The sequence below is a fragment of the Engystomops pustulosus genome, chromosome 6, assembly GCF_040894005.1.
Source record: "Engystomops pustulosus chromosome 6, aEngPut4.maternal, whole genome shotgun sequence".
NCBI lineage: Eukaryota > Metazoa > Chordata > Amphibia > Anura > Leptodactylidae > Engystomops > Engystomops pustulosus.
This window is the reverse complement of record NC_092416.1, coordinates 23,866,129-23,892,376: the sequence shown is the minus strand read 5'-3', so window position 1 is coordinate 23,892,376 and position 26,248 is coordinate 23,866,129. Positions and strand designations below refer to the sequence as shown.

Here is a 26,248-nt window from a genome sequence, read left to right as displayed (position 1 = left end):
GTCCTATCTTTATCCGTAGTACGGCGCCGTGCACCATTAATTCCTATGGAGAGGGGCGGGGGTGAGCTGCGCTCGCCTCCTCCTCCTCTCCCCGTACACTGCCGTTGCCCGCTACGGTACGGTACGGGCGGGCAACGGCAGTGTGAATATAGCCTTACACAGGCTGCAGACAGAGGCTGCACAGGGGGCGCTGATGACATCACTGCTGTATCTATACATACAGACCGGGGGTGAGGGGGGCAGCGGTGCAGTTGATGGCTGTGTAACACTTATACAGGCTGCAGGCAGAGGATGCACAGGGGACGCTGTGGTCCTGACATCACTGCTGTATCTCTGTATATATACACACTGGTGGTGATGGGGGTGCTGCCGTCCTATCTACACTTACACAGGCTGCAGGACAAGGCTGCACAGGAGGCGCTTTGGTGGTGATGTCACCGCTGTCTCTGTATACCTGCAGACCGGTGGTGATAGGGGCAGTGCTGCAGGTCCTGGCTGTGGTCAGTGTAACACTTACACAGGCTGCAGGCAGAGGATGCACAGGGGACGCTGTGGTCCTGACATCACTGCTGTATCTCTGTATATATACCAACTGGTGGTGATGGGGGTGCTGCCGTCCTATCTGTTGTCAGTGTAACACTTACACAGGCTGCAGGACAAGGCTGCACAGGAGGCGCTTTGGTGGTGATGTCACCGCTGTCTCTGTATACCTGCAGACCGGTGGTGATAGGGGCAGTGCTGCAGGTCCTGGCTGTGGTCAGTGTAACACTTACACAGGCTGCAGGCAAAGGCTGCACAGGGGGCACTGTGGTGGTTATATCACTGCTGAATCTCTGTATACATACATTGGGGGGGTCATAGGGGACGCTGCAGGTCCTGGCTGTGGTTGGTGTAACATTTACACAGGCTGCAGGCAGAGGCTGCACAGGGGGCGCTGTAGTGGTTATATCACTGCTGTATCTCTGTATACATACAGACCAAGGATGATGGGCGGTACAGAGCTCGACCGGAGCACCAAAAGGGGTAAGTACAACTGTTTTCTTGTTTTTACAGCCTCGCCAAAAACCGATCATGTGCCACACAATGCCCACGCACCCACTTGCACCTGTACAAGCTGTTTTAGCCCTGAAAGGTGCACAGCCCGACAAAAGTGTGATCCTCGACCCTTAGTAAATGAGCCCTGTGTAAAACCAGCAATTACTGTAAATCCAACAACTCTATAGTTGGAGGAATTCTCTGTACTTTCTCTATCCTTCCATCTGGAGGACACATCAGCTTCCAGCTGCCAGAACTCTGCTTTAAAGATTTAGAAACACAAAAAGTTAAATTTCCTCATTTTATCATCATCTTCCCTAGAGATCACAATTATTCTCACACCTTAGCCGCACACATGGCAGCTCTACCCGGGGACATGCTGTGTAGCTCCTCCTGCATAGGAGGAGCTACAACAGTGACACGGCCTAAAAGAGGATCCTCTGGTCCTCTGCCGTTGCAATCCAACTTCCGGCCGCCATTGCCGTCTATGGGGACGTGTATGCGGCCGCATATACATCTTCACAGACGGACGTCTGAATGAGGCCTTAATAGTAGCATCTCTCATTTTTAATAGTAGCACACCTGATTTTATACAGTACCTCTCATTTGTGGCCAAAAATATCAGCTTTTGGATTCTATAGACAGAAGCAGGCGTGCGTGATGTCGGTCACCTCCCTGATATTTATACTTTAATGACCTGTCCTGCACCACCACTAGCTCCAATGCCTCTGATCCCTTAAGTGGTGGAAGAGGCCCGCACTGACCAGTGGCTTTGCCCCTTTAATAAATGTTCTTATTCTCAGCTTGATGTCTGGGTTTTTTTTTTCAAAAAGTCACAAAAAAGTAGCAAAATGCATAAGAATTCTCAGCACATTCGAGCAGCAGGAGATTGGAGTTTCTATGTGACTTTCTTGGTGCTTTTTTAAAAAGTTGCAAGTTGAATTTCAGGGCGTTGCACTAGCAGTAGTTCTATGTTTACACTAGAATAGTTAGGTGGCTGAAATTGTCATGTGTGACTTTTTAGTAGTGAAAAGTCCCAAAAAACCTCAATGTGATTTTTTTATACCGTAAAAGGCCAGCAAATCCAATGATGCATAATTAACAATTGTGTAATTACTGAAGATCCAGAATCTGGACTTGGATACAGATGTAGGGGGGGACTTTATTAGGGCTTTGGCGCCTGAACACTGGCGTACAAGCACTAAAATAATAACAAATAGTAGCTTATTGTTAGCACTTGTGATTATTTTCCCACAAATCCAGCTGACCCTCTCGATCTATCCATCTGTGGGAGGGGCTTTCCCACACCAGTGCATGAGTACTGCTGTATGATAAATATCCCCCTGAGTGTCTATGACACGGAAAGTTATTTCTCACCGGTGCACGTGAACCATCCGCACCTATCAGACACCAGCCCAGCTAGGACTTGACATAGAAACATTTATATTACTAAATACTTTTTCTTTAATGAAAACTAATTTATAAGTAAATACTGTATCACTGTTAAGAAAATTATGGATGAAGAATTGGATGGCCTTAGCTATAGGTATTGCTATGGGCAACAGCACATAACAGATAAGTTTAGGAAAAGAAAAAAATGTAAGAATGTATTACGTAAGAAAAAATGCCTTTTTGGGCATTATTGCTTCTTACACAGTTTATGGAGCAGTTTTGGATGTGTTGCTGTGTTATCCACTGTTAGTCAAAAAAACATATAAATAGTAACTGCACAAGTAGATCCCCTGCACTGTGTATGGGGGCACAAAACCTCCTCTGTGATTGGTGGGAGTCTCAGTAGTGGACCCCAGTGCTCAATATTCATCATCTATGTTGAGGATATGTGATAAATGACACTGTAGCTCATTATTTACATTCAAGACATAATAATAGATGTAAAATTCAGCAAAACTTTCTTTTTCAGTCTTCGTTAGAGTTTTTCTGGAGACCACACCTCTGATTGAGATCTTAATTTCTGATATACAAATACCTGGAACCCCACCATCCGCCTCAGTAACCATTTCCATGGACAAGTCCACTTTCAAGAAGACGAATGGAGCTGGTGATGGAGAAACAGAAGCTTCTGCTCTTGCAGAACCCAAAGGTCAGAGGGTCTGGGGTTTGCCCATTTTCCACCATCACTAAATCCTGTGCTGACATTACTAATGGCCCAAAACTTTAAAAGAACCAGTGAATATGTTCCTTGATTTATCCAGCTAAGTAGTTTGGTTTATATAATTATATACACTAAATTGTATATAGACTATCAGTGGCATTAGAGTCCTCTGGGCCGCAGGGAAATATTTCTAATGGAGCTCCCGCTATATCACAGCTCACATTAGAAATTAGGTGTTTGAAATTAGGCACAGTCTGCCAATTTTTTTGTCACAGGCACAGCACAAAATCCTGTTGTGTGCTGTCAGTGTAGGTTAGAAACTAGCCATACAAGAACCCAACAGGACTTCTTAGGGCTACAATAGCGTTATATATTTTATTTTTTTTTTATTTGCTTGTGGCTGGGCTTGCTGGCACTAGTTGTGCAGCTAGTACCATATTGTGACGAATTTGCAGATAGATTCGCGAATGTTCTATTTAGCTCGTAGTGACACACATATCCATCTCAAACACCTAAGTGGGACAATTTATTAGGGGTTTGATTGAATTAGGCACAGTCTGCCGATTTTTTTTTTTTTTCAAAACTGAAAGTCATCACAGGCACAGCACAAAATCCAAACAGGTATGCTCCATGTTGGCGTGCAAGTGAGGTAGAGTCTCTGCCCTAGGGATCGTACTTACGTGAGTCGTTTCTATTACCATATAATTCATGTACCGTTAACCGGACTTAAAGAATGGTGAATATTAGCAATGTGAAATTGGCTCACTAGACCCAAAGGGATTTACAGTTTTTGCAAGCAAACATTAAAAAGATGTATTAACTTCTATGCATAACTATGGAATGAAATGAAAGTACTGAAACATATTGTATGGCTATGAATTTATAAAGTAAAAACAACACTATTTTGAAAGAATATCTGTTTGGTCAATTTGTGGACATTGTTCATTGAATGCGGTTTTTGAGGAGAATTGGAGAATCTCCCGTCCTAGACCATAACATAAAGAGAAACTCCACATACTGAGTCTTGTATCCTATAAAGAACTGTTTTCTGGACCCTTCCCAGAGTCACAAACCACTTGTCCGGTTGCTGCTGAGCTGATGCCCAGGTTTTCCACCGGTCGCAGTCTGTGGGTGATGATGACATTGTTGACGTAGTGGAAGAAGTGTGTAAAGAGGTGTCGGACGATGAGGAGACATGGTTGTCAGGCAGTGGTGAAGTTGTTGTCAGGACAGGAAGTCCGAGGGGTGAGCAGACTGAGGGATCGGAGGATGATGAGGTGACAGACCCAAGCTGGGTTGATAGGCCGGGTGAACACAGTGCTTCTGAGACGGAGGCAAGTCCTCGACGAGAACAGGTTGGAAGAGGTAGTGGTGGGGCCAGACGGAGAGGCAGGGCCAGAGCTGGTGCATCAGCGCCAAATGTTTCACGTAGTGAAGCTCCCGTGGCAAGGGCTAGATTTTCGGAAGTCTGGAGGATCTTTAAAGAAACACCGGATGACCGACGGACTGTGGTGTGCAACCTGTGCCACACCAGGATCAGCAGGGGTTCCACCACTACCAGCTTAACCACCACCAGTATGCGCAGGCATATGAATGCTAAACACCCCACTTAATGGAACCAAGGCCGTTCACCTCCGGCCAGGCACACCACTGCTCCTTCCTGTGTGTCATCTGCTGCCTCTGCTAGTCAGCCCCCTGCCCAGGACCCCGGCCCAAACACCTCCCGTGCGAAAACCACACCTTCGCCTCCACGATCCTCCACAGCATCAACCAATGTCTCCATGGGCAGCGTTCAGCTGTCTATACCCCAGACGCTGGAGCTCAAGAGGAAATACACTGCATCCAATCCACACGCCCAAGCCCACACGCCGCTTCAAACTGCCCTCTCACCGACTGTTGTGCAACATGCCCACGAGGTGGAATTCAACATTAACCATGTTATCCAGAGTTTACCAGCAGCGCAGAGCGATTGTATACTGCCAGATGTCAACTTCCACCAGAACTGGTAGTCAAGTCAGTCAGCTTCCTCAAGTCTACAATGAGGAGTGGACGTGGATATCTGATATCTGTCAGGTGCTGAGTAACTTTGAGGAGTCAACACAGATGGTCAGTGGCGATGCCTCTATTATCAGCCTCACCATACCGCTGCTTGGCCTGTTGAAAAACTCTCTGGTCAGCATGAAGTCGAAAGCTTTGCGCTCGTCACAAGAGATGGGGGAAGAAGATTCCCATGTTGTTAGCCAAAGCACCCTCAGGTCTGTTTCTCAGCGCATATCGGAGGAGGTGGAGGAGGATGAGGAGGAGAATGTTGGCGAGACAGAAGAGGGGAGCATTGCTCAGTCCTTCACTGTTCAGTGTGTATGGGCAGAAGAAGAGGAGTTGGAGGAGGAGGTAATGGACAGTCAGGCCAGTGAGGGGAGTAAATTCTTGCGCGTTGGGACTCTGGCGCATATGGCAGATTTCATGCTAGGCTGCCTATCCCGTGACCCTCGCATTCAAAGAGTTTATGCCAGCACCGATTACTGGGTATTCACTCTCCTGGACCCACGGTACAAGCAAAATCTTTCCACTCTCATCCCTGGAGAGGAAAGGAGTGTGAGAATGCATGAATACCAGAAGGCCCTGGTGCACAAGCTGAAACAGTATTTCCCTTCTGACAGTGCTAGCAGCAGAGGGCGTACTTCTGCGGGAAGAGTAGCGAGGGAGAGTAGGCGAGCAGGCAGCTTGTCCAGCACTGGCAGGGGTACGCTTTACAAGGCCTTTGCCAGTTTTATGTCACCCCAGCAAGACACTGTCAACTGTCCCTAGTCTCGGCAGAGTAGGGCTGATCTTTACAGAAAGATGGTGAGGGAGTACGTAGCTGACCATACCATCGTCCTAAATGATCACACAGCTCCCTACAACTACTGGGTTTCAAAGCTGGACATGTGGCATGAACTGGCGCTGTACGCCTTGGAGGTTCTTGCCTGCCCTGTGGCTAGCGTGTTGTCTAAGTGGGATTTCAGTGCAGCTGGTGGCATCATCACCGATAAGCGTACACGCCTGTCGACAGCGCTGACAGGCTGATGCTTATCAAGATGAATAAAGCCTGGATTTCTCAGGATTTCCATTCTCCACCATGTGAAAGAAGCTCAACCTGAATAATGTATGCACTCCTCCTCATTTTCATCCTTCTCCTCCTCTTTGTACACTATAGCAGAGGAAACTGGCTATTTTTTGCCAGGGCCAAGTGTCTCTAGCTATAGTACTCTATGTATTTAATTTTTCTGGAGGGCCACCTACCCGGTCCTCTGTTTTAAACAATTTTTGGGAGTGCCACATACAGGTACTCTATGTATTTAATTTTTCTGGAGGGCCACCTAACCGGTCCTCTGGTTTGAAAACTTTTTTGGACTGCCACATACAGGCACTATCCAAATGTAATTGTCTCCATAGCAGCCTCCACAGTCTTTATAGCTGCCTCCACACGTTGTCTCCATTGCTACCTCCACACATCATCTCCATAGCTGCCTCCATACATCGTCCCCTTAGCAAATGAGCTGTGTCAGGCAGAATTTTGGGTTGTTTTCATTGCTTCCACATCAAACTTGTTAACTTTGTCGCCACCCTGCTGTGTTATCCACAAAATATACTGCCAAACTTCATTACCAATATTATTTCAGCGCTTCTTGCGCATCTGTTTACATTCCCCTCACCCGCCATAACCAAGCCAATTACTTATAAGAACAGTACTAAACTTGATCTTATACAAAAGGTTCTTAGAAGTGCTGTTTGTAGCCCCAGTCTGCTTTGAAAATTATAATTTTTTCAAAGTAAACGCTTCTGGCCCCCAGGCCCATTTGGGTGGGGATGAGCCGAGAGACAGGGGCTTGGACAGGCAAAAGCTCGCCTGGCAGCGGACCGCCAGCTCCATCCCAAGATTAGGCAGCCTCAGAGGCATCCATGCATACTGCCCCTGCTGTTTCCTGTCCATTTCGCCTCCACAATCCTCCACAGCGTCCACCAATGTCTCCAACTTTCAACTGTCGATACCCCAGACGCTGGAGTGCGAGAGGAAATACAGCACATCATCCCCTTATGAAACGAGCTGTGTCAGGCAGAATTTTCAGGTGTTTCACCAGATACATAATGGAACTCGGCGCATCTGTCGCGGCCATGCTGGAGACCTGAAGTTGCAATCATAGCAGCGCAATATGGATGCCCCATACTGTCGCTCTTAATCATGGAAGTCGTATTCATGGCTGCCTCCACATGTTGTCCCCTTATCAAACGAGCTGTGTCAGGCTCATTTTTCGGGTGTTTCACCAGATACGTTATGGAACTTGGTCACTATGTCGCCACCATGCTGTTTTATCGACTAAATATACCATTAACCTTTTGTTCACATAGGACATCATTTCAGCGCTTCTTGCTCACCTCCTTTGGTGAAACCTGAGTCCATTTAGGGTATGTCGCCATGACACTCTCTAGCCTGCCACTGCTGCCGCTGCCTCTGCATGCCGTCCCCTAGAGTGTCAGGGTCAATTATTGGATGTTTTAGATGCTATCTAGCTTCATTCTGTCACTCTGTCATGGCCATGCTGTTGCCCATAATTTTGGCATAATGGTGCGATTAAGCAGCCTCAGAGGCATCCATGCATGCTGCCCCTGCTGTTTCCTGTCAATTTCTGTGGTGTTTCCATCCTTTTCTGAAGTTCCCAGGTGTTTGGCCAAGCTTCCCTGTGCAGAGCCTTGGTCCCCTTGAAAAATGCTCGAGTCTCCCATTGACTTCAATGGGGCTCGTTATTCGAGACGAGCACTCGAGCATCGGGAAAAGTTCGTCTCGAATAACGAGCACCCGAGCATTTTAGTGCTCGCTCATCTCTATTCTTATTGTTTTTAAGAAAAAAAAGGCTTTAAAATCATGCAAATGAGTCTGAGGGGCTCTAGGATCCATAAACAGCTATGGAGTCTGGAGCCCCTCAGGCTTATTTGCATTATTTTGAAAACTCTTTTTTCTCAAAAACAAGGGCAGAAGAAGCTAAAGAAAGAGCATATCCTGCCAGAGTGGGCACACACCAGTATGCCAGTCTGCTTGGTGTACAATCCTTCTTCCTGGTGGTAGATGTCCTTTAAATTCAGACATGTGCCCCATTAATTACAAATTACAAACTTTGCATCAGGGGTCAACATATCAAACCCCCACCCATCTCTGCATCCCATATACATAATTGAGCACAAACATATTTAAAAGTAGCACCCCTAATATTTTTAATGGTAGCACCCCTCATATATTAAACAGTATCACCCCTCACATATTTAGTAGTAAAATTTAAATAGTTTTAATAGTTTTAATAGTATCACCCCTCATATATTTAACCCCTTAACGCTGCAGCCCTTTTTCGTTTTTGCGTTTTCATTTTTCATTCCCCACCTTCAAAAATATATCACTTTTTAATTTTTTCATGTAAAGAGCTGTGTTATAGCTTATTTTCTGCGTAACAAATTACACTTCAAAATGGTGGTATTTAATATTCTATGCCGTGTACTGCGAAGCGGGAAAAAGATTCCAAATGCAATGAAATTGGTAAAAAAACACATTTGTGCCGTATTCTTGTGGGCTTAGATTTTACTGACATGTCTACTTTATTCTTTGGGTCTGTACGATTATGAGGATACCAAATTTTTATAGGTTTTATAATGTTTTCATACATTTACAAAAATGAAAACCTCCTGTACAAACATTTTTTGGGGGATTTTGCCGTTTTGGCGCTATTAACTTTTTTATACTTTGGTGTACGGAGTTTTTTTGCGGCTTTTGATGCCGTTTACAATGTTATCATTTTTTAGGACTGTACAACCTTTTGATCACTTTTTATAGAATTTTTAATTTTTTTTTTTACTGGCAAAAAGTGCCATTTTCTAAATTGGGCCCGATTTTCCGTTACGGGGTTAAACGCAGTGAAAAACCATCATTATATTTTGATAGATCAGCATTTTTGGACACAGCAATACCTAATGTGTTTATGATTTTTACTGTTTATTTATATTTATATTTATTATATTTTTTTTTAACTTTTTAAAATTTTTTACTATTTTTCAGACTTCCTAGGGTACTTTAACCCTAGGTTGTCTGTACAATCCTATCATATACTGCCATACTACACATTGTAATGAATAGGTTAATCCGAAGTAGCCTTGGGTCTTTGGAAGTCCCGAGGCTACCATGGTGACGGATCGCCGCTCCCCGATGACGTCACGGGAAGCGACGATCCTCTGAAAGATGGTGGCGCCCATGTGCCGCCATCTTTTTGAAGGCGCCAGCAGCTTTGCCGGCGGCATTCAGCGGGAGTGCACTGGGACTTATCAGGTTATCCAATTACACACCAGGAATAGGATGAAGCAGAGCTGTTTGCATTTAAATATAGTAGAATTGTGTATGTATGGAAGTTTTAATGCACAAATAAAGACAGATCAGGATCCCCATCAGTTCTAATGCATGCACGCACAGCACAGTGTGTATACAGTGCAGTCCTAGAGTTTTTACATGCTGGCAAGACTGATTTTCTCCTGCACCCAGCAGCTACTGATCAGGAGTGTACATGTGCCAGTAACTCCTCCCAACAACACCCACCCATCATCTTCCATCTAGCTATGGATTCCCATGGCAACCAACCAAGCAAAGAAAGCCAGAGGAACAAGGTAACTGCTAGCTGCAGCACTAGTAGCACCAAGGGTCAGACTGAAATACCTTGGGCCCACCAGAGGAAATTGTTTTTGGTGCACACCCTTTCGTTTTCCTGGAAAGAATACCAGACTACTTCCTGAAGTGTAAAACACGCAGATAACGTTGTACAGTATTAAACACGTTGGGGCAGCTTTATTTTGTTCTAGTTGCTCAAGGCAAGCACTCCGAGCTCAGCTTTTATTTTCCCACAGCAGCTTATGAAATAAAATCTGAGCTCTGATTGGTTGTCATGAGTCATAATAAAAGACAAAGCACATGTTACTACTTGCAGAACACAGATGCGTGTGATGCATTTTTCCCAAAGTATTTGAATTGCAAATGTTTCATCAGAATGCGGCCTCTGACTGTGTTCACACTCTGCACTTGAATTACATTTTGGTAGGCAATTCCAGCGCAGTGCAGAGGAGATTCTCCAGTTCACATCTGTGTTTACAGTAAAACGCTTGCGATCAGGAATGTGCTTTATACACTTCCATTCAGTAGACACTCCACCCCGAATTGTGTTTCTTAATATAATTCAAATGCAGTGTGTGAACACAACCATTAAGAACCTAAATGTCGTCAATAACCCTAAGCCAACTACACAAAGCCCCACTAACCCTAAGCTAATGACCCACTAGCAAAAACTGTTACCTCCATAATTCAAGGGGCTTGAAGGTTTAAGAACAAGCAAGCAGTCGTACTTACCATCTGGCGCTCCGGTCCAGCCCTGTGCCCCCCCCCATTACCAGTGGTCCATATGTATACAGAGGTGCAGCAGTGACATCACAACTGGCTGCCCCTGCAGGTCATGGCTGTGGTCAGTAAAACACTTACGCAGGCTGCAGGACGAGGCTGCACAGGGGCTGCTGCGGAGGTGACATCACTGCTGTATCTCTGTATACATACAGACCGGAGGTGAGGGGGGGCACTGCAGGTCCTGGCTGTGATCAGTGTAATACTTACACAGGCTGCAGGCAGAGGCTGCACAGGAGGCGCTGTGGTAGTGACATCACTTCTGTATTTCTTTATATATACAGACCAGGGGTGATGGAGGGAGCTGCAGGTCCTGGCTGTGGCCAGTGTAACACTTAGGCTATATTCACACTGACGTATAGGGGACGTATATACGGCCGATATACGTCCCCCATAGGCAGCAATGGGCGCACGGCACCCTACGGGAGCGGTACGGTGCCGCACACGTGCGGCACCGTACCGTTCCGTACCCGGAATAAGATAGGACCTGTCCTATCTTTATCCGTAGTACGGCGCCGTGCACCATTAATTCCTATGGAGAGGGGCGGGGGTGAGCTGCGCTCGCCTCCTCCTCCTCTCCCCGTACACTGCCGTTGCCCGCTACGGTACGGTACGGGCGGGCAACGGCAGTGTGAATATAGCCTTACACAGGCTGCAGACAGAGGCTGCACAGGGGGCGCTGATGACATCACTGCTGTATCTATACATACAGACCGGGGGTGAGGGGGGCAGCGGTGCAGTTGATGGCTGTGTAACACTTATACAGGCTGCAGGCAGAGGATGCACAGGGGACGCTGTGGTCCTGACATCACTGCTGTATCTCTGTATATATACACACTGGTGGTGATGGGGGTGCTGCCGTCCTATCTACACTTACACAGGCTGCAGGACATGGCTGCACAGGAGGCGCTTTGGTGGTGATGTCACCGCTGTCTCTGTATACCTGCAGACCGGTGGTGATAGGGGCAGTGCTGCAGGTCCTGGCTGTGGTCAGTGTAACACTTACACAGGCTGCAGGCAGAGGATGCACAGGGGACGCTGTGGTCCTGACATCACTGCTGTATCTCTGTATATATACCAACTGGTGGTGATGGGGGTGCTGCCGTCCTATCTGTTGTCAGTGTAACACTTACACAGGCTGCAGGACAAGGCTGCACAGGAGGCGCTTTGGTGGTGATGTCACCGCTGTCTCTGTATACCTGCAGACCGGTGGTGATAGGGGCAGTGCTGCAGGTCCTGGCTGTGGTCAGTGTAACACTTACACAGGCTGCAGGCAAAGGCTGCACAGGGGGCACTGTGGTGGTTATATCACTGCTGAATCTCTGTATACATACATTGGGGGGGTCATAGGGGACGCTGCAGGTCCTGGCTGTGGTTGGTGTAACATTTACACAGGCTGCAGGCAGAGGCTGCACAGGGGGCGCTGTAGTGGTTATATCACTGCTGTATCTCTGTATACATACAGACCAAGGATGATGGGCGGTACAGAGCTCGACCGGAGCACCAAAAGGGGTAAGTACAACTGTTTTCTTGTTTTTACAGCCTCGCCAAAAACCGATCATGTGCCACACAATGCCCACGCACCCACTTGCACCTGTACAAGCTGTTTTAGCCCTGAAAGGTGCACAGCCCGACAAAAGTGTGATCCTCGACCCTTAGTAAATGAGCCCTGTGTAAAACCAGCAATTACTGTAAATCCAACAACTCTATAGTTGGAGGAATTCTCTGTACTTTCTCTATCCTTCCATCTGGAGGACACATCAGCTTCCAGCTGCCAGAACTCTGCTTTAAAGATTTAGAAACACAAAAAGTTAAATTTCCTCATTTTATCATCATCTTCCCTAGAGATCACAATTATTCTCACACCTTAGCCGCACACATGGCAGCTCTACCCGGGGACATGCTGTGTAGCTCCTCCTGCATAGGAGGAGCTACAACAGTGACACGGCCTAAAAGAGGATCCTCTGGTCCTCTGCCGTTGCAATCCAACTTCCGGCCGCCATTGCCGTCTATGGGGACGTGTATGCGGCCGCATATACATCTTCACAGACGGACGTCTGAATGAGGCCTTAATAGTAGCATCTCTCATTTTTAATAGTAGCACACCTGATTTTATACAGTACCTCTCATTTGTGGCCAAAAATATCAGCTTTTGGATTCTATAGACAGAAGCAGGCGTGCGTGATGTCGGTCACCTCCCTGATATTTATACTTTAATGACCTGTCCTGCACCACCACTAGCTCCAATGCCTCTGATCCCTTAAGTGGTGGAAGAGGCCCGCACTGACCAGTGGCTTTGCCCCTTTAATAAATGTTCTTATTCTCAGCTTGATGTCTGGGTTTTTTTTTTTCAAAAAGTCACAAAAAAGTAGCAAAATGCATAAGAATTCTCAGCACATTCGAGCAGCAGGAGATTGGAGTTTCTATGTGACTTTCTTGGTGCTTTTTTAAAAAGTTGCAAGTTGAATTTCAGGGCGTTGCACTAGCAGTAGTTCTATGTTTACACTAGAATAGTTAGGTGGCTGAAATTGTCATGTGTGACTTTTTAGTAGTGAAAAGTCCCAAAAAACCTCAATGTGATTTTTTTATACCGTAAAAGGCCAGCAAATCCAATGATGCATAATTAACAATTGTGTAATTACTGAAGATCCAGAATCTGGACTTGGATACAGATGTAGGGGGGGACTTTATTAGGGCTTTGGCGCCTGAACACTGGCGTACAAGCACTAAAATAATAACAAATAGTAGCTTATTGTTAGCACTTGTGATAATTTTCCCACAAATCCAGCTGATCCTCTCGATCTATCCATCTGTGGGAGGGGCTTTCCCACACCAGTGCATGAGTCCTGCTGTATGATAAATATCCCCCTGAGTGTCTATGACACGGAAAGTTATTTCTCACCGGTGCACGTGAACCATCCGCACCTATCAGACACCAGCCCAGCTAGGACTTGACATAGAAACATTTATATTACTAAATACTTTTTCTTTAATGAAAACTAATTTATAAGTAAATACTGTATCACTGTTAAGAAAATTATGGATGAAGAATTGGATGGCCTTAGCTATAGGTATTGCTATGGGCAACAGCACATAACAGATAAGTTTAGGAAAAGAAAAAAATGTAAGAATGTATTACGTAAGAAAAAATGCCTTTTTGGGCACTACTGCTTCTTACACAGTTTATGGAGCAGTTTTGGATGTGTTGCTGTGTTTTCCACTGTTAGTCAAATAAAATATATAGATAGAAAACTGCACAGGTAGATCCCCTGCACTGTGTATGGGGGCACAAAACCTCCTCTGTGATTGGTGGGAGTCTCAGTAGTGGACCCCAGTGCTCAATATTCATCATCTATGTTGAGGATATGTGATAAATGACACTGTAGCTCATTATTTACATTCAAGACATAATAATAGATGTAAAATTCAGCAAAACTTTCTTTTTCAGTCTTTGTCAGAGTTTTTCTGGAGACCACACCTCTGATTGAGATCTTAATTTCTGATATACAAATACCTGGAACCCCACCATCCGCCTCAGTAACCATTTCCATGGACAAGTCCACTTTCAAGAAGACGAATGGAGCTGGTGATGGAGAAACAGAAGCTTCTGCTCTTGCAGAACCCAAAGGTCAGAGGGTCTGGGGTTTGCCCATTTTCCACCATCACTAAATCCTGTGCTGACATTACTAATGGCCCAAAACTTTAAAAGAACCAGTGAATATGTTCCTTGATTTATCCAGCTAAGTAGTTTGGTTTATATAATTATATACACTAAATTGTATATAGACTATCAGTGGCATTAGAGTCCTCTGGGCCGCAGGGAAATATTTCTAATGGGGCCCCCCACCATTTTAAATAGACTTGCATGTATTAAATGTTACATTTCATCATGATTCTGCTATAATGATGAAATAATGCAGCAGTTTTTATTATATTACATGTGAGTGCAAATTAATTAATAATTGTAATTAGTGTATATGAACACAGTTACCGCCATGTGCTGGCTGTCTCAGGCCAAGAATAGACTCTGTACAGCTCTATGAATGACAGCTGTAGCTGGACTCTGCAAGACACTTCCCCCTCACTAAAGACTATTTTTATATTTAGTTGCACATTCTAGCTTTATCATCAGCTTTATGTAAAGGACATCATGTGTTCTCTTATGTCATCAGTCACATGTCTATGTAGATCGTGAGGGGCAGTCCCAGGATTTCACTATAAATAATAACATTTATTTGAATGCTGTGGGGGGTGAAGGAACAAGATGAATCCCTAAGCAACACGTGTCACCTGCGCCTACCCCCACCGTCTCCCCAAGGAGGGGGAATGGTTCAGTTCTCTCTCTATGTTTGTCAGTCAGTCTGGTTGTCTGGTGTTCACCATTGCAGCATCACATACATGTCACACTGCACCCTCACACCCCCTTGCACCCCCATATTTTCCCCTTGCATCCCTAGATTACATCCATATCACACTGCACCCCTACACAAGCTTGCACCCCCACATGTATCCCCTTGCACTGGCTCAGTATAACTTCCTATACCTTTGCAGCACACATGGCAGCTCTACCCGGGGATATCCTGTGTAGCTCCTCCTGCATAGAAATCACATGGTGGACGATATGATCAAAGGTCCTTTAACACTGTACACCCAGCGTGGGCAAAGAGCAGATGTGCCCAGTGCTTGGCCCCACAGCTGACCTCAGTCACCCAACCACCGGGTGGTTGTTGCCGACAATTTTTTTTCATAAAAAAGTTTATTTCCCCTTGCCACAGGGGTCCCTACCAGTGACGGTTTCTACCAGAGGATCCTCCAGTCCTTAACGGTCCCATTCCGACCCTGGTAGCACCCCTATATAATTAAAAAAATAGCCATAATATATTTAAAATTAGCACACCTCAAATATTAAATAGCAGTACCCCTTATAAATTTAATAGTAATATACCTCATATATCTGATAGCAGCACCCCTCATACATTTAATAGTAGTTTGTCTCATATTTAATATTAGTACACCTGATTTTATACAGTACCTCTCATTCGTGGCCAAAAATATAAAAAAATTTGCACATAACTCCCAGCTTTTGGATTCTATAGACAGAAGCAGGCGTGCGTGATGTCGGTCACCTCCCTGATATTTATACTTTAATGACCTGTCCTGCACCACCACTAGCTCCAATGCCTCTGATCCCTTAAGTGGTGGAAGCGGCCCGCACTGACCAGTGGCTTTGCCCCTTTAATAAATGCTCTTATGTTCAGCTTAATGTCTGGGTGTCCATTTCCTCTTCCTCCAACTCCTCTTCTTCTGCCCATACACGCAGAACAGTGAAGGACTGAGCAATGCTCTCCTCTTCTGTCTCGCCAACATTCTCCTCCTCATCCTCCTCCACCTCCACCTCCTCCGATATGCGCTGAGAAACAGACCTAAGGGTGCTTTGGCTATCAACAAGGGAATCTTCTTCCCCCGTCTCTTGTGACGAGCGCAAAGCTTCCGACTTCATTCTGACCAGAGAGTTTTTCAACAGGCCAAGCAGCGGGATGGTGAGGCTGATGATGGAGGCATCGCCACTGACCATCTGTGTTGACTCCTCAAAGTTACTCAGCACCTGACAGATATCAGACATCCATGTCCACTCCTCATTGTAGACTTGAGGAAGCTGACTGACTTGACTACCAGTTCTGGTGGAAGTTGACATCTGGCAGTCTACAATCGTTCTGCGCTGCTGGTAATCTCTGGATAACATGGTTAATGTTTAATTCCACCTCGTGGGCACGTCGCACAACAGTCGGTGAGCGGGCAGTTGGAGGCGGTGCTGCGCTGCCACGAAAGTGGCAGAATCTGCGCTGGACTTCCTGAAATGCGCACAGATGCGGCGCACGTTCGTGTGCAAATCAGACAGATTGGGGTATGTCTTGAGGAAACGCTGAACTATGAGATTTAACACATGGGCCAGGCATGGCACATGTATCAGTCTGCCAAGTTGCAGAGCCGCCACCAGGTTACGGCCGTTGTCACACACAACCATGCCTGGCTTCAGGTTCAGCGGTGCCAGCCAAAGATCAGTCTGCGACCGGTGGAAAACCTGGGCATCGGGAAAGAGCTCAGCAGCAACCGGACAAGTGGTTTGTGACTCTGGGAAGGGTCCAGAAAACAGTTCCTCAGAGTATGCCGGTTCAAATGCCAAATTTTCCTGGGAGGGGGCAGACTGGGGGGAAGGAGGCTGAGGTGGAGGAGCTGGAGGAGTGCTGATTTCGGTGACATGGGTGGACTGCGTGGAAGATTGACCGGTGGACAAATGGCTAGAAGCATTGTCCGCAATCCACAACATCACCTGTTCGCACTGTTCTGGCCTCAACAGTGCTCTACCATGAGTCCCAGTAACTTGAGACATGAACCTAGGGAGTGTAGCTCTGCGGCGTTCCCCTGCTCCCTCATCAGCAGGTGGTGTCTAACCCCGCCCAGGACCACGGCCTCTGACCCCTGCAGTAGTTGGACGCCCACGCCCTCGTCCTCTACCCCTAGCCCTCGGGTTCAACATTTTCAAAATTAAAGTGTAAACTGTAAATTTTTTTTGTGTGTTTTTTTATTTTATGTGGTTCTTTTTGTGTTTTTTTTTTTTTTGAACAAAACGATTAGAAGAAATCACACAGCAACCACAGCAAGATGATGATGATCGCTATGGCTAGTTTCTAACCTACACTGACAGCACACAATGGGATTTTGTGCTGTGCCTGTGATGACTTTTAGTTTTGAAAAAAAAAAAAATTGGCAGACTGTGCCTAATTCAATCAAACCCGTAATAAATTGTCCCACTTAGGTGTTTGAGATGGATATGTGCGTCACTAAAAGATAAATAGAACGTTTGCAAGTCTCCCTGCAAATTCCTCACAATATGCCAGCAAGCCCAGCCACAAGAAAACAAAAAAAAGTAAAATATAACGCTATTGTAGCCCTAAGAAGGGCTGTTGGGTTCTTGTAGAATCACTCCTGCCTAACACTATTCTAATAGAATACCCTAACGCTTTCCCTGACCAGCAGCAGCTCTCTCCCTAGCGGCATCCAGACAGAGAATGATCCGAGCAGCGTGGGCAGGGGCTAGTCTATTCCAGGGTCACCTGATCAGACCAGCCAACCACTGCTATCGACGTGTAAGGGTACCACGTCATGCTGGATGGAGTGCAGAGTCTGCTGGCTTGTGATTGGCTCTGTTTCTGGCCGCCAAAAATCAAAATGGCGGGAGATGCAATTTTCTCGAACTGGCAAAGTATTGGTCCGAGCAACGAGCAGTTACGAGTACGCTAATGCTCGAACGAGCATCAAGCTCGGACGATTGTGTTCGCTCATCTCTAGTGATAAATGACACTTTAGCTCATTATTTAGATTCAAGACATTACACAGATGAAAAATTCACCAAAACTTTCTTTTTCAGTCTTTGTCAGAGTTTTTCTGGAGACCACACCTCTGATTGAGATCTTAATTTCTGATTTACAAGTACCTGGAACCCCACCATCCGCCTCAGTAACCATTTCCATGGACAAGTCCACTTTCAAGAAGATGAATGGAGCTGGTGATGGAGAAACAGAAGCTTCTGCTCTTGCAGAACCCAAAGGTCAGAGGGTCTGGGGTTTGTCCATTTACCACCATCACTAAATCCTGTGCTGACATTACTGTGATGGCCCAAAACTTTAAAAGAACCAGTGAATATGTTTCCTTGATTTATCCAGCTAAGCAGTTTGGTTTATATAATTATATACACTAAATTGTATATAGACTATCAGTGGCATTAGAGTCCTCTGGGCCGCAGGGAAATATTTCTAATGAGGCCCCCCACCATTTTAAATAGACTTGCATGTATTATATGTTACATTTCATCATGATTCTGCTATAATGATGAAATAATGCAGCAGTTTTTATTATATTACATGTGAGTGCAAATTAATTGATAATTGTAATTAGTGTATATGAACACAGTTACCGCCATGTGCTGGCTGTCTCAGGCCAAGAATAGACTCTGTACAGCTCTATGAATGACAGCTGTAGCTGGACTCTGCAAGACACTTCCCCCTCACTAAAGACTATTTTTATATTTAGTTGCACATTCTAGCTTTATCATCAGCTTTATGTAAAGGACATATATGGCATCATGTGCTCTCTTATGTCATCAGTCACATGTCTATGTAGATCGTGAGGGGCAGTCCCAGGATTTCACTATAAATAATAACATTTATTTGAATGCTCCGGGGGGTGAAGGAACAAGATGAATCCCTAAGCAACACGTGTCACCTGCGCCTCTGACTCTACCCCCACCGTCTCCCCAAGGAGGGGGAATGGTTCAGTTCTCTCTCTATGTTTGTCAGTCAGTCTGGTTGTCTGGTGTTCACCATTGCAGCATCACATACATGTCACACTGCACCCTCACACCCCCTTGCACCCTCATATTTTCCCCTTGCACCCCTAGATTACATCCATATCACACTGCACCCCTACACAAGCTTGCACCCCCACATGTATCCCCTTGCACTGGCTCAGTATAACTTCCTATACCTTTGCAGCACACATGGCAGCTCTACCCGGGGATATCCTGTGTAGCTCCTCCTGCATAGAAATCACATGGTGGACGATATGATCAAAGGTCCTTTAACACTGTACACCCAGCGTGGGCAAAGAGCAGATGTGCCCAGTGCTTGGCCCCACAGCTGACCTCAGTCACCCAACCACCGGGTGGTTGTTGCCGACAATTTTTTTTCATAAAAAAGTTTATTTCCCCTTGTCACAGGGGTCCCTACCAGTGACGGTTTCTACCAGAGGATCCTCCAGTCCTTAACGGTCCCATTCCGACCCTGGTAGCACCCCTATATAATTAATAAAAGCAGCCATAATATATTTAAAATTAGCACACCTCAAATATTAAATAGCAGTACCCCTTATAAATTTAATAGTAATATACCTCATATATCTGATAGCAGCACCCCTCATACATTTAATAGTAGTTTGTCTCATATTTAATATTAGTACACCTGATTTTATACAGTACCTCTCATTCGTGGCCAAAAATATAAAAAAATTTGCACATAACTCCCAGCTTTTGGATTCTATAGACAGAAGCAGGCGTGCGTGATGTCGGTCACCTCCCTGATATTTATACTTTAATGACCTGTCCTGCACCACCACTAGCTCCAATGCCTCTGATCCCTTAAGTGGTGGAAGTGACCCGCACTGACCAGTGGCTTTGCCCCTTTAATAAATGTTCTTATGTTCAGCTTAATGTCTGGGTGTCCATTTCCTCTTCCTCCAACTCCTCTTCTTCTGCCCATACACGCAGAACAGTGAAGGACTGAGCAATGCTCTCCTCTTCTGTCTCGCCAACATTCTCCTCCTCTTCCTCCTCATCCTCCTCCACCTCCTCCGATATGCGCTGAGAAACAGACCTGAGGGTGCTTTGGCTATCAACAAGGGAATCTTCTTCCCCCGTCTCTTGTGACGAGCGCAAAGCTTCCGACTTCATTCTGACCAGAGAGTTTTTCAACAGGCCAAGCGGCGGGATGGTGAGGCTGATGATGGCGGCATCGCCACTGACCATCTGTGTTGACTCCTCAAAGTTACTCAGCACCTGACAGATATCAGACATCCACGTCCACTCCTCATTGTAGACTTGAGGAAGCTGACTGACTTGACTACCAGTTCTGGTGGAAGTTGACATCTGGCAGTCTACAATCGTTCTGCGCTGCTGGTAATCTCTGGATAACATGGTTAATGTTTAATTCCACCTCGTGGGCACGTCGCACAACAGTCGGTGAGCGGGCAGTTGGAGGCGGCGCTGCGCTGCCCTGAGAGTGGCAGCATCTGTGCTGGACTTCCTGAAATGCGCACAGATGCGGCGCACGTTCGTGTGCAAATCAGACAGATTGGGGTATGTCTTGAGGAACCGCTGAACTATGAGATTTAACACATGGGCCAGGCATGGCACATGTGTCAGTCTGCCAAGTTGCAGAGCCGCCACCAGGTTACGGCCGTTGTCACACACAACCATGCCTGGCTTCAGGTTCAGCGGTGCCAGCCAAAGATCAGTCTGCGACCGGTGGAAAACCTGGGCATCGGGAAAGAGCTAAGCAGCAACCGGACAAGTGGTTTGTGACTCTGGGAAGGGTCCAGAAAACAGTTCCTCAGAGTATGCCGGTTCAAATGCCAAATTTTCCTGGGAGGGGGCAGACTGGGGGGAAGGAGGCTGAGGTGGAGGAGCTGGAGGAGTGCTGATTTCGGTGACATGGGTGGACTGCGTGGAAGATTGACCGGTGGACAAATGGCTAGAAGCATTGTCCGCAATCCACAACATCACCTGTTCGCACTGTTCTGGCCTCAACAGTGCTCTACCACGAGTCCCAGTAACTTCAGACATGAACCTAGGGAGTGTAGCTCTGCGGCGTTCCCCTGCTCCCTCATCAGCAGGTGGTGTCTAACCCCGCCCAGGACCACGGCCTCTGACCCCTGCAGTAGTTGGACGCCCACGCCCTCGTCCTCTACCCCTAGCCCTCGGGTTCAACATTTTCAAAATTAAAGTGTAAACTGTAAATTTTTTTGTGTGTTTTTTTATTTTATGTGGTTCTTTTTGTGTTTTTTTTTTTTTTTGAACAAAACGATTAGAAGAAATCACACAGCAACCACAGCAAGATGATGATGATCGCTATGGCTAGTTTCTAACCTACACTGACAGCACACAATGGGATTTTGTGCTGTGCCTGTGATGACTTTTAGTTTTGAAAAAAAAAAAAATTGGCAGACTGTGCCTAATTCAATCAAACCCGTAATAAATTGTCCCACTTAGGTGTTTGAGATGGATATGTGCGTCACTAAGAGATAAATAGAACGTTTGCAAGTCTCCCTGCAAATTCCTCACAATATGGTACTAGCTGCACTACTAATGCCAGCAAGCCCAGCCACAAGAAAACAAAAAAAAGTTAAATAAAACGTTATTGTAGCCCTAAGAAGGGCTGTTGGGTTCTTGTAGAATCACTCCTGCCTAACACTATTCTAATAGAACACCCTAACGCTTTCCCTGGCCAGCAGCAGCTCTCTCCCTAGCGGCATCCAGACAGAGAATGATCTGAGCAGCGCGGGCAGGGGCTAGTCTATTCCAGGGTCACCTGATCTGGCCAGCCAACCACTGCTATCGACGTGTAAGGGTACCACGTCATGCTGGATGGAGTGCAGAGTCTCCTGGCTTGTGATTGGCTCTGTTTCTGGCCGCCAAAAATCAAAATGGCGGGAGATGCAATTTTCTCGAACTGGCAAAGTATTGGTCCGAGCAACGAGCAGTTACGAGTACGCTAATGCTCGAACGAGCATCAAGCTCGGACGATTGTGTTCGCTCATCTCTAGTGATAAATGACACTTTAGCTCATTATTTAGATTCAAGACATTACACAGATGAAAAATTCACCAAAACTTTCTTTTTCAGTCTTTGTCAGAGTTTTTCTGGAGACCACACCGCTGATTGAGATCTTAATTTCTGATTTACAAGTACCTGGAACCCCACCATCCGCCTCAGTAACCATTTCCATGGACAAGTCCACTTTCAAGAAGATGAATGGAGCTGGTGATGGAGAAACAGAAGCTTCTGCTCTTGCAGAACCCAAAGGTCAGAGGGTCTGGGGTTTGTCCATTTACCACCATCACTAAATCCTGTGCTGACATTACTGTGATGACCCAAAACTTTAAAAGAACCAGTGAATATGTTTCCTTGATTTATCCAGTTAAGCAGTTTGGTTTATATAATTATATACACTAAATTGTATATAGACTATCAGTGGCATTAGAGTCCTCTGGGCCGCAGGGAAATATTTCTAATGGGGCCCCCCACCATTTTAAATAGACTTGCATGTATTATATGTTACATTTCATCATGATTCTGCTATAATGATAAAATAATGCAGCAGTTTTTATTATATTACATGTGAGTGCAAATTAATTAATAATTGTAATTAGTGTATATGAACACAGTTACCGCCATGTGCTGGCTGTCTCAGGCCAAGAATAGACTCTGTACAGCTCTATGAATGACAGCTGTAGCTGGACTCTGCAAGACACTTCCCCCTCACTAAAGACTATTTTTATATTTAGTTGCACATTCTAGCTTTATCATCAGCTTTATGTAAAGGACATATATGGCATCATGTGCTCTCTTATGTCATCAGTCACATGTCTATGTAGATCGTGAGGGGCAGTCCCAGGATTTCACTATAAATAATAACATTTATTTGAATGCTCCGGGGGGTGAAGGAACAAGATGAATCCCTAAGCAACACGTGTCACCTGCGCCTCTGACTCTACCCCCACCGTCTCCCCAAGGAGGGGGAATGGTTCAGTTCTCTCTCTATGTTTGTCAGTCAGTCTGGTTGTCTGGTGTTCGCCATTGCAGTATCACATACATGTCACACTGCACCCTCACACCCCCTTGCACCCCCTATATTTTCCCCTTGCATCCCTAGATTACATCCATATCACACTGCACCCCCACATTTCCCCCATTGCACTGGCTCAGTATAACTTCCTATACCTTTGCAGCACACATGGCAGCTCTACCCGGCGACATCTTGTGTAGCTCCTCCTGCATAGAAGTCACATGGTCAAAGGTCCTTTAACAATTTTCGCCACTATGTGCAGCAGCCAGTGCGGGCAGAGGGCAGATGTGCCCAGTGTCTGGTCCCTGCAGCCGACCTCAGTTACCCAATCACCTTTTGGACCACCCTGGGGGCAGGTGGTTGGGAGGTCGTTGCCGACAATTGCATAACTACTGAAGATCCAGAATCTGGACTCGGATACAGATGTAGGGGGCAAATTCATTAGGGCTTCGGTGCCTGAACACTGGTATTGAATCCCTGAAATAGTAGCTTATTGTTAGCACTTGTGATTATTTTCCCACAAATCCAGCGGACCCTCTTGATGTATCCGTCTGCTCCCGGAGGAGCAGAGGGGCTATCACACACCATTGCATGAGTGCTGCTGTATGACAAATATCCCCCTGAGTGTCTATGACACGGAAACAAAGTCATCTCTCACCATTTCACGTGAACCATCCGTTACCAGACACCAGCCCAGCTAGGAATTGACATAGAAACATTTATACTACTCAATACATTTTCTTCAATGAAAACTAATTTATAAGTAAATAACACAATTAAAGGAAACCTACCACTGCTGGCATGATAAAATCATGTGAGCAGACCACCTGGTAGGCTATTTAATACTGATGCCGGCACATACTTTAGTTTGGCACGGCGATCGTTAGTTTAGCTAAAAAAATGTTTTACTTACATATGAAAATAGCCCTCCGGTGCTACGCTACGTCATCTTCGGAAGGGAGATGCCTTCTGATCTTTAATTATTCCCGCCTCGGGAATAATTAAACGTCACGGCTCTCGGCACCTGAAGGATGACGGCTACAATGAAGGCGGCAGAGACGTCACAGCTCTCGGCACCTGAAGGAGGACGACTACAATGCAGGCGGCAGAGATGGAAGGTCAAGTTTAATCTGGGGTCAGCAATGAATGGTCCAGGCAGATGGGAACAGGAACATAGGAACACTGGATACAGGCACATAGGAACACAGGAACGCAGGGACACAGGAACACGGTAACACAGAACCAGGAGCACACAGGAATGCAGGAAAATCACTGGGGAACTTTCTCTAAGGCGTAGGCACAAAGATCCAGCGGGGAAGGAAGGGAGGTGCAGATTAATGAAGGTGGAGTTGTTCAGCCAGCACATCAGCGGTGCGCTGGTCATTTAAATCTCCTACAGAAGGCATGCGCAGAGCCGTGACGAGTCCAGAGAAGCGGTGGCCACGGGGACACACAGAAGGACATGAGTGCGCCTGCGATCCGAGACACGTATCTTGGTTGCACCAGTGACAGTACCCCCCCTCCCCCTTTGGCCTCCCCCTCTTCCTGGGCTTGAGAAATCACTGAAGCAGGCTCTTGTCCAGGATGTTATCCTCCCATGATGTCTCCTCAGGACCAAATCCTTTCCAGTCTACAAGAAAGAGCCGTCTGTCTCTCTCACCATCTTCTTATCCAGGATCTCCTTTACCTCGAAGACATCGGTAGAATCCTACTGTGGCGCCAGAGGAGGAACTTGCCTGGCAAATCGGTTGAAGATGAATGGTTTGAGGAAGGAAACATGGAAGAAGTTGGGTATGCGCATGTCAGGAGGCAGCCGCAATTTCTAAGCCACTGTGTTGGTGCGACCAAGGACTTTAAATGGACCCAAGAACCGGAGTCCCAATTTGTGGCCAGGGATCTTCAGCCGGATGCACTTGGAGGATGACCTGACCCTGTCACCAGGAGTTAAGACAGGAAATGGTTTGCATTTTTTGTCCGCTTTACACTTGGTCTGAGCAGAAGCTTGGAGCAATGAGGTACGGAGTTGTTTTCAGATAGCTTTTAGATCCTATACCAAGTCCTCCACAGCAGGAACACAGGTAACAGAAGTGGAGGCCATGGATGCAGTCCACAATTAATACAGAAGGGACCAGAACCGGCAGAAATGGAGTCCAGGGAATTGTAGGAGAACTCCGCCCATGGTAAAAAAGAAGCCCAGTCGTCCTGATGGGCGGACACAAAGTAAGCAGCGGTAGCAACCCAAAGTCTAATTCAACCTCTCCACTTGGCCGTTAGACTGAGGGTGATAGGCAGAAGAAAAGTCAAATTTCACCTGCAACTGGCTGCAAAGAGATCTCCAGAACTTGGACACGAACTGAACACCTTGATCCAAAATGATGTGCCGGGAAAGGCCATGAAGCCATGAAGACAGAAGAAGTGTTGTAAGAAGAGACAGGCAAGACATGGAGCAGAAGGCAAACCGGGTACAGGGAAAAATGGGACATCTTAGAAAAGCAGTCAATCACCACCCAGATGACGGTATTGCCAGATGATGGAGGCAGATCCATAATAAAATCCATAGCCACATGAGACTACAAATCAGGTAGGCTTGGGTAATGGTAACAAGACCAGCAGGTTTTTGTCGGGCACAAGAGGCACAGGGACCCACAAAATCCCGAACATCCTTTACCAAGTCAGGCCACCAATAGAAATGGGAAATGAGAGCCACAGAGCGCTGCACCCCAGGGTGCCCAGCTACACGAGAAGAATGTCCCCAGGTCACGATCCTCCATGTTGCACTTAAGTTTTGCTGTGAGGTAGTTGCACAAGTCTCTCTGGAGAAATGATATGACTCAGAGCAGCGTCCTACCCCATAACATCGGAAGCACGGGACAAGGCGTCAGCCTTGATGTTTCTATCAGCAGGACGAAAATGGATCTGAAAGTCAAAGCGAGAAAAGAATAGGAACCACCAGGCTTCATGCAGGTTCAATCGATGAGCCACAGGGTTCTTGTGGTCTGTGTAAATCCTGACTAGAAATTGGGCTCCCTCCAGCAGATGGTGTCATGCCTCCAAGCCTGGCTTGATAGCCAGAAGCCCATGATATTCAATAGAATAATTCCTCTCTGCGGTGGAGAACGTTTTGGAGAAGAAGCCGCAGGTGAGAGTTCGGCCCTTAGACCCCTTCTGGGTAAGGAAGGGCCACCATCGGAGCTACCAGAGACGAGAAATGTGTAAAAAATGTTATATGATAATTAGCAA

General features: G+C 46.2%; 1 protein-coding gene across 1 annotated transcript in view; it reads left to right on the top strand.

The window, feature by feature from the left end:
- LOC140065876 (uncharacterized) overlaps nucleotides 1-26,248 on the top strand; it is a 112,340-nt gene that overhangs the window by 68,816 nt on the left and 17,276 nt on the right. Inside the window, exons 13-16 of the mRNA XM_072113437.1 lie at nucleotides 2,957-3,136; nucleotides 14,059-14,238; nucleotides 18,040-18,219; nucleotides 22,066-22,245. Coding sequence (XP_071969538.1) covers nucleotides 2,957-3,136; nucleotides 14,059-14,238; nucleotides 18,040-18,219; nucleotides 22,066-22,245 — 720 coding nt within the window. The remainder of the gene's footprint in view (nucleotides 1-2,956; nucleotides 3,137-14,058; nucleotides 14,239-18,039; nucleotides 18,220-22,065; nucleotides 22,246-26,248) is intronic.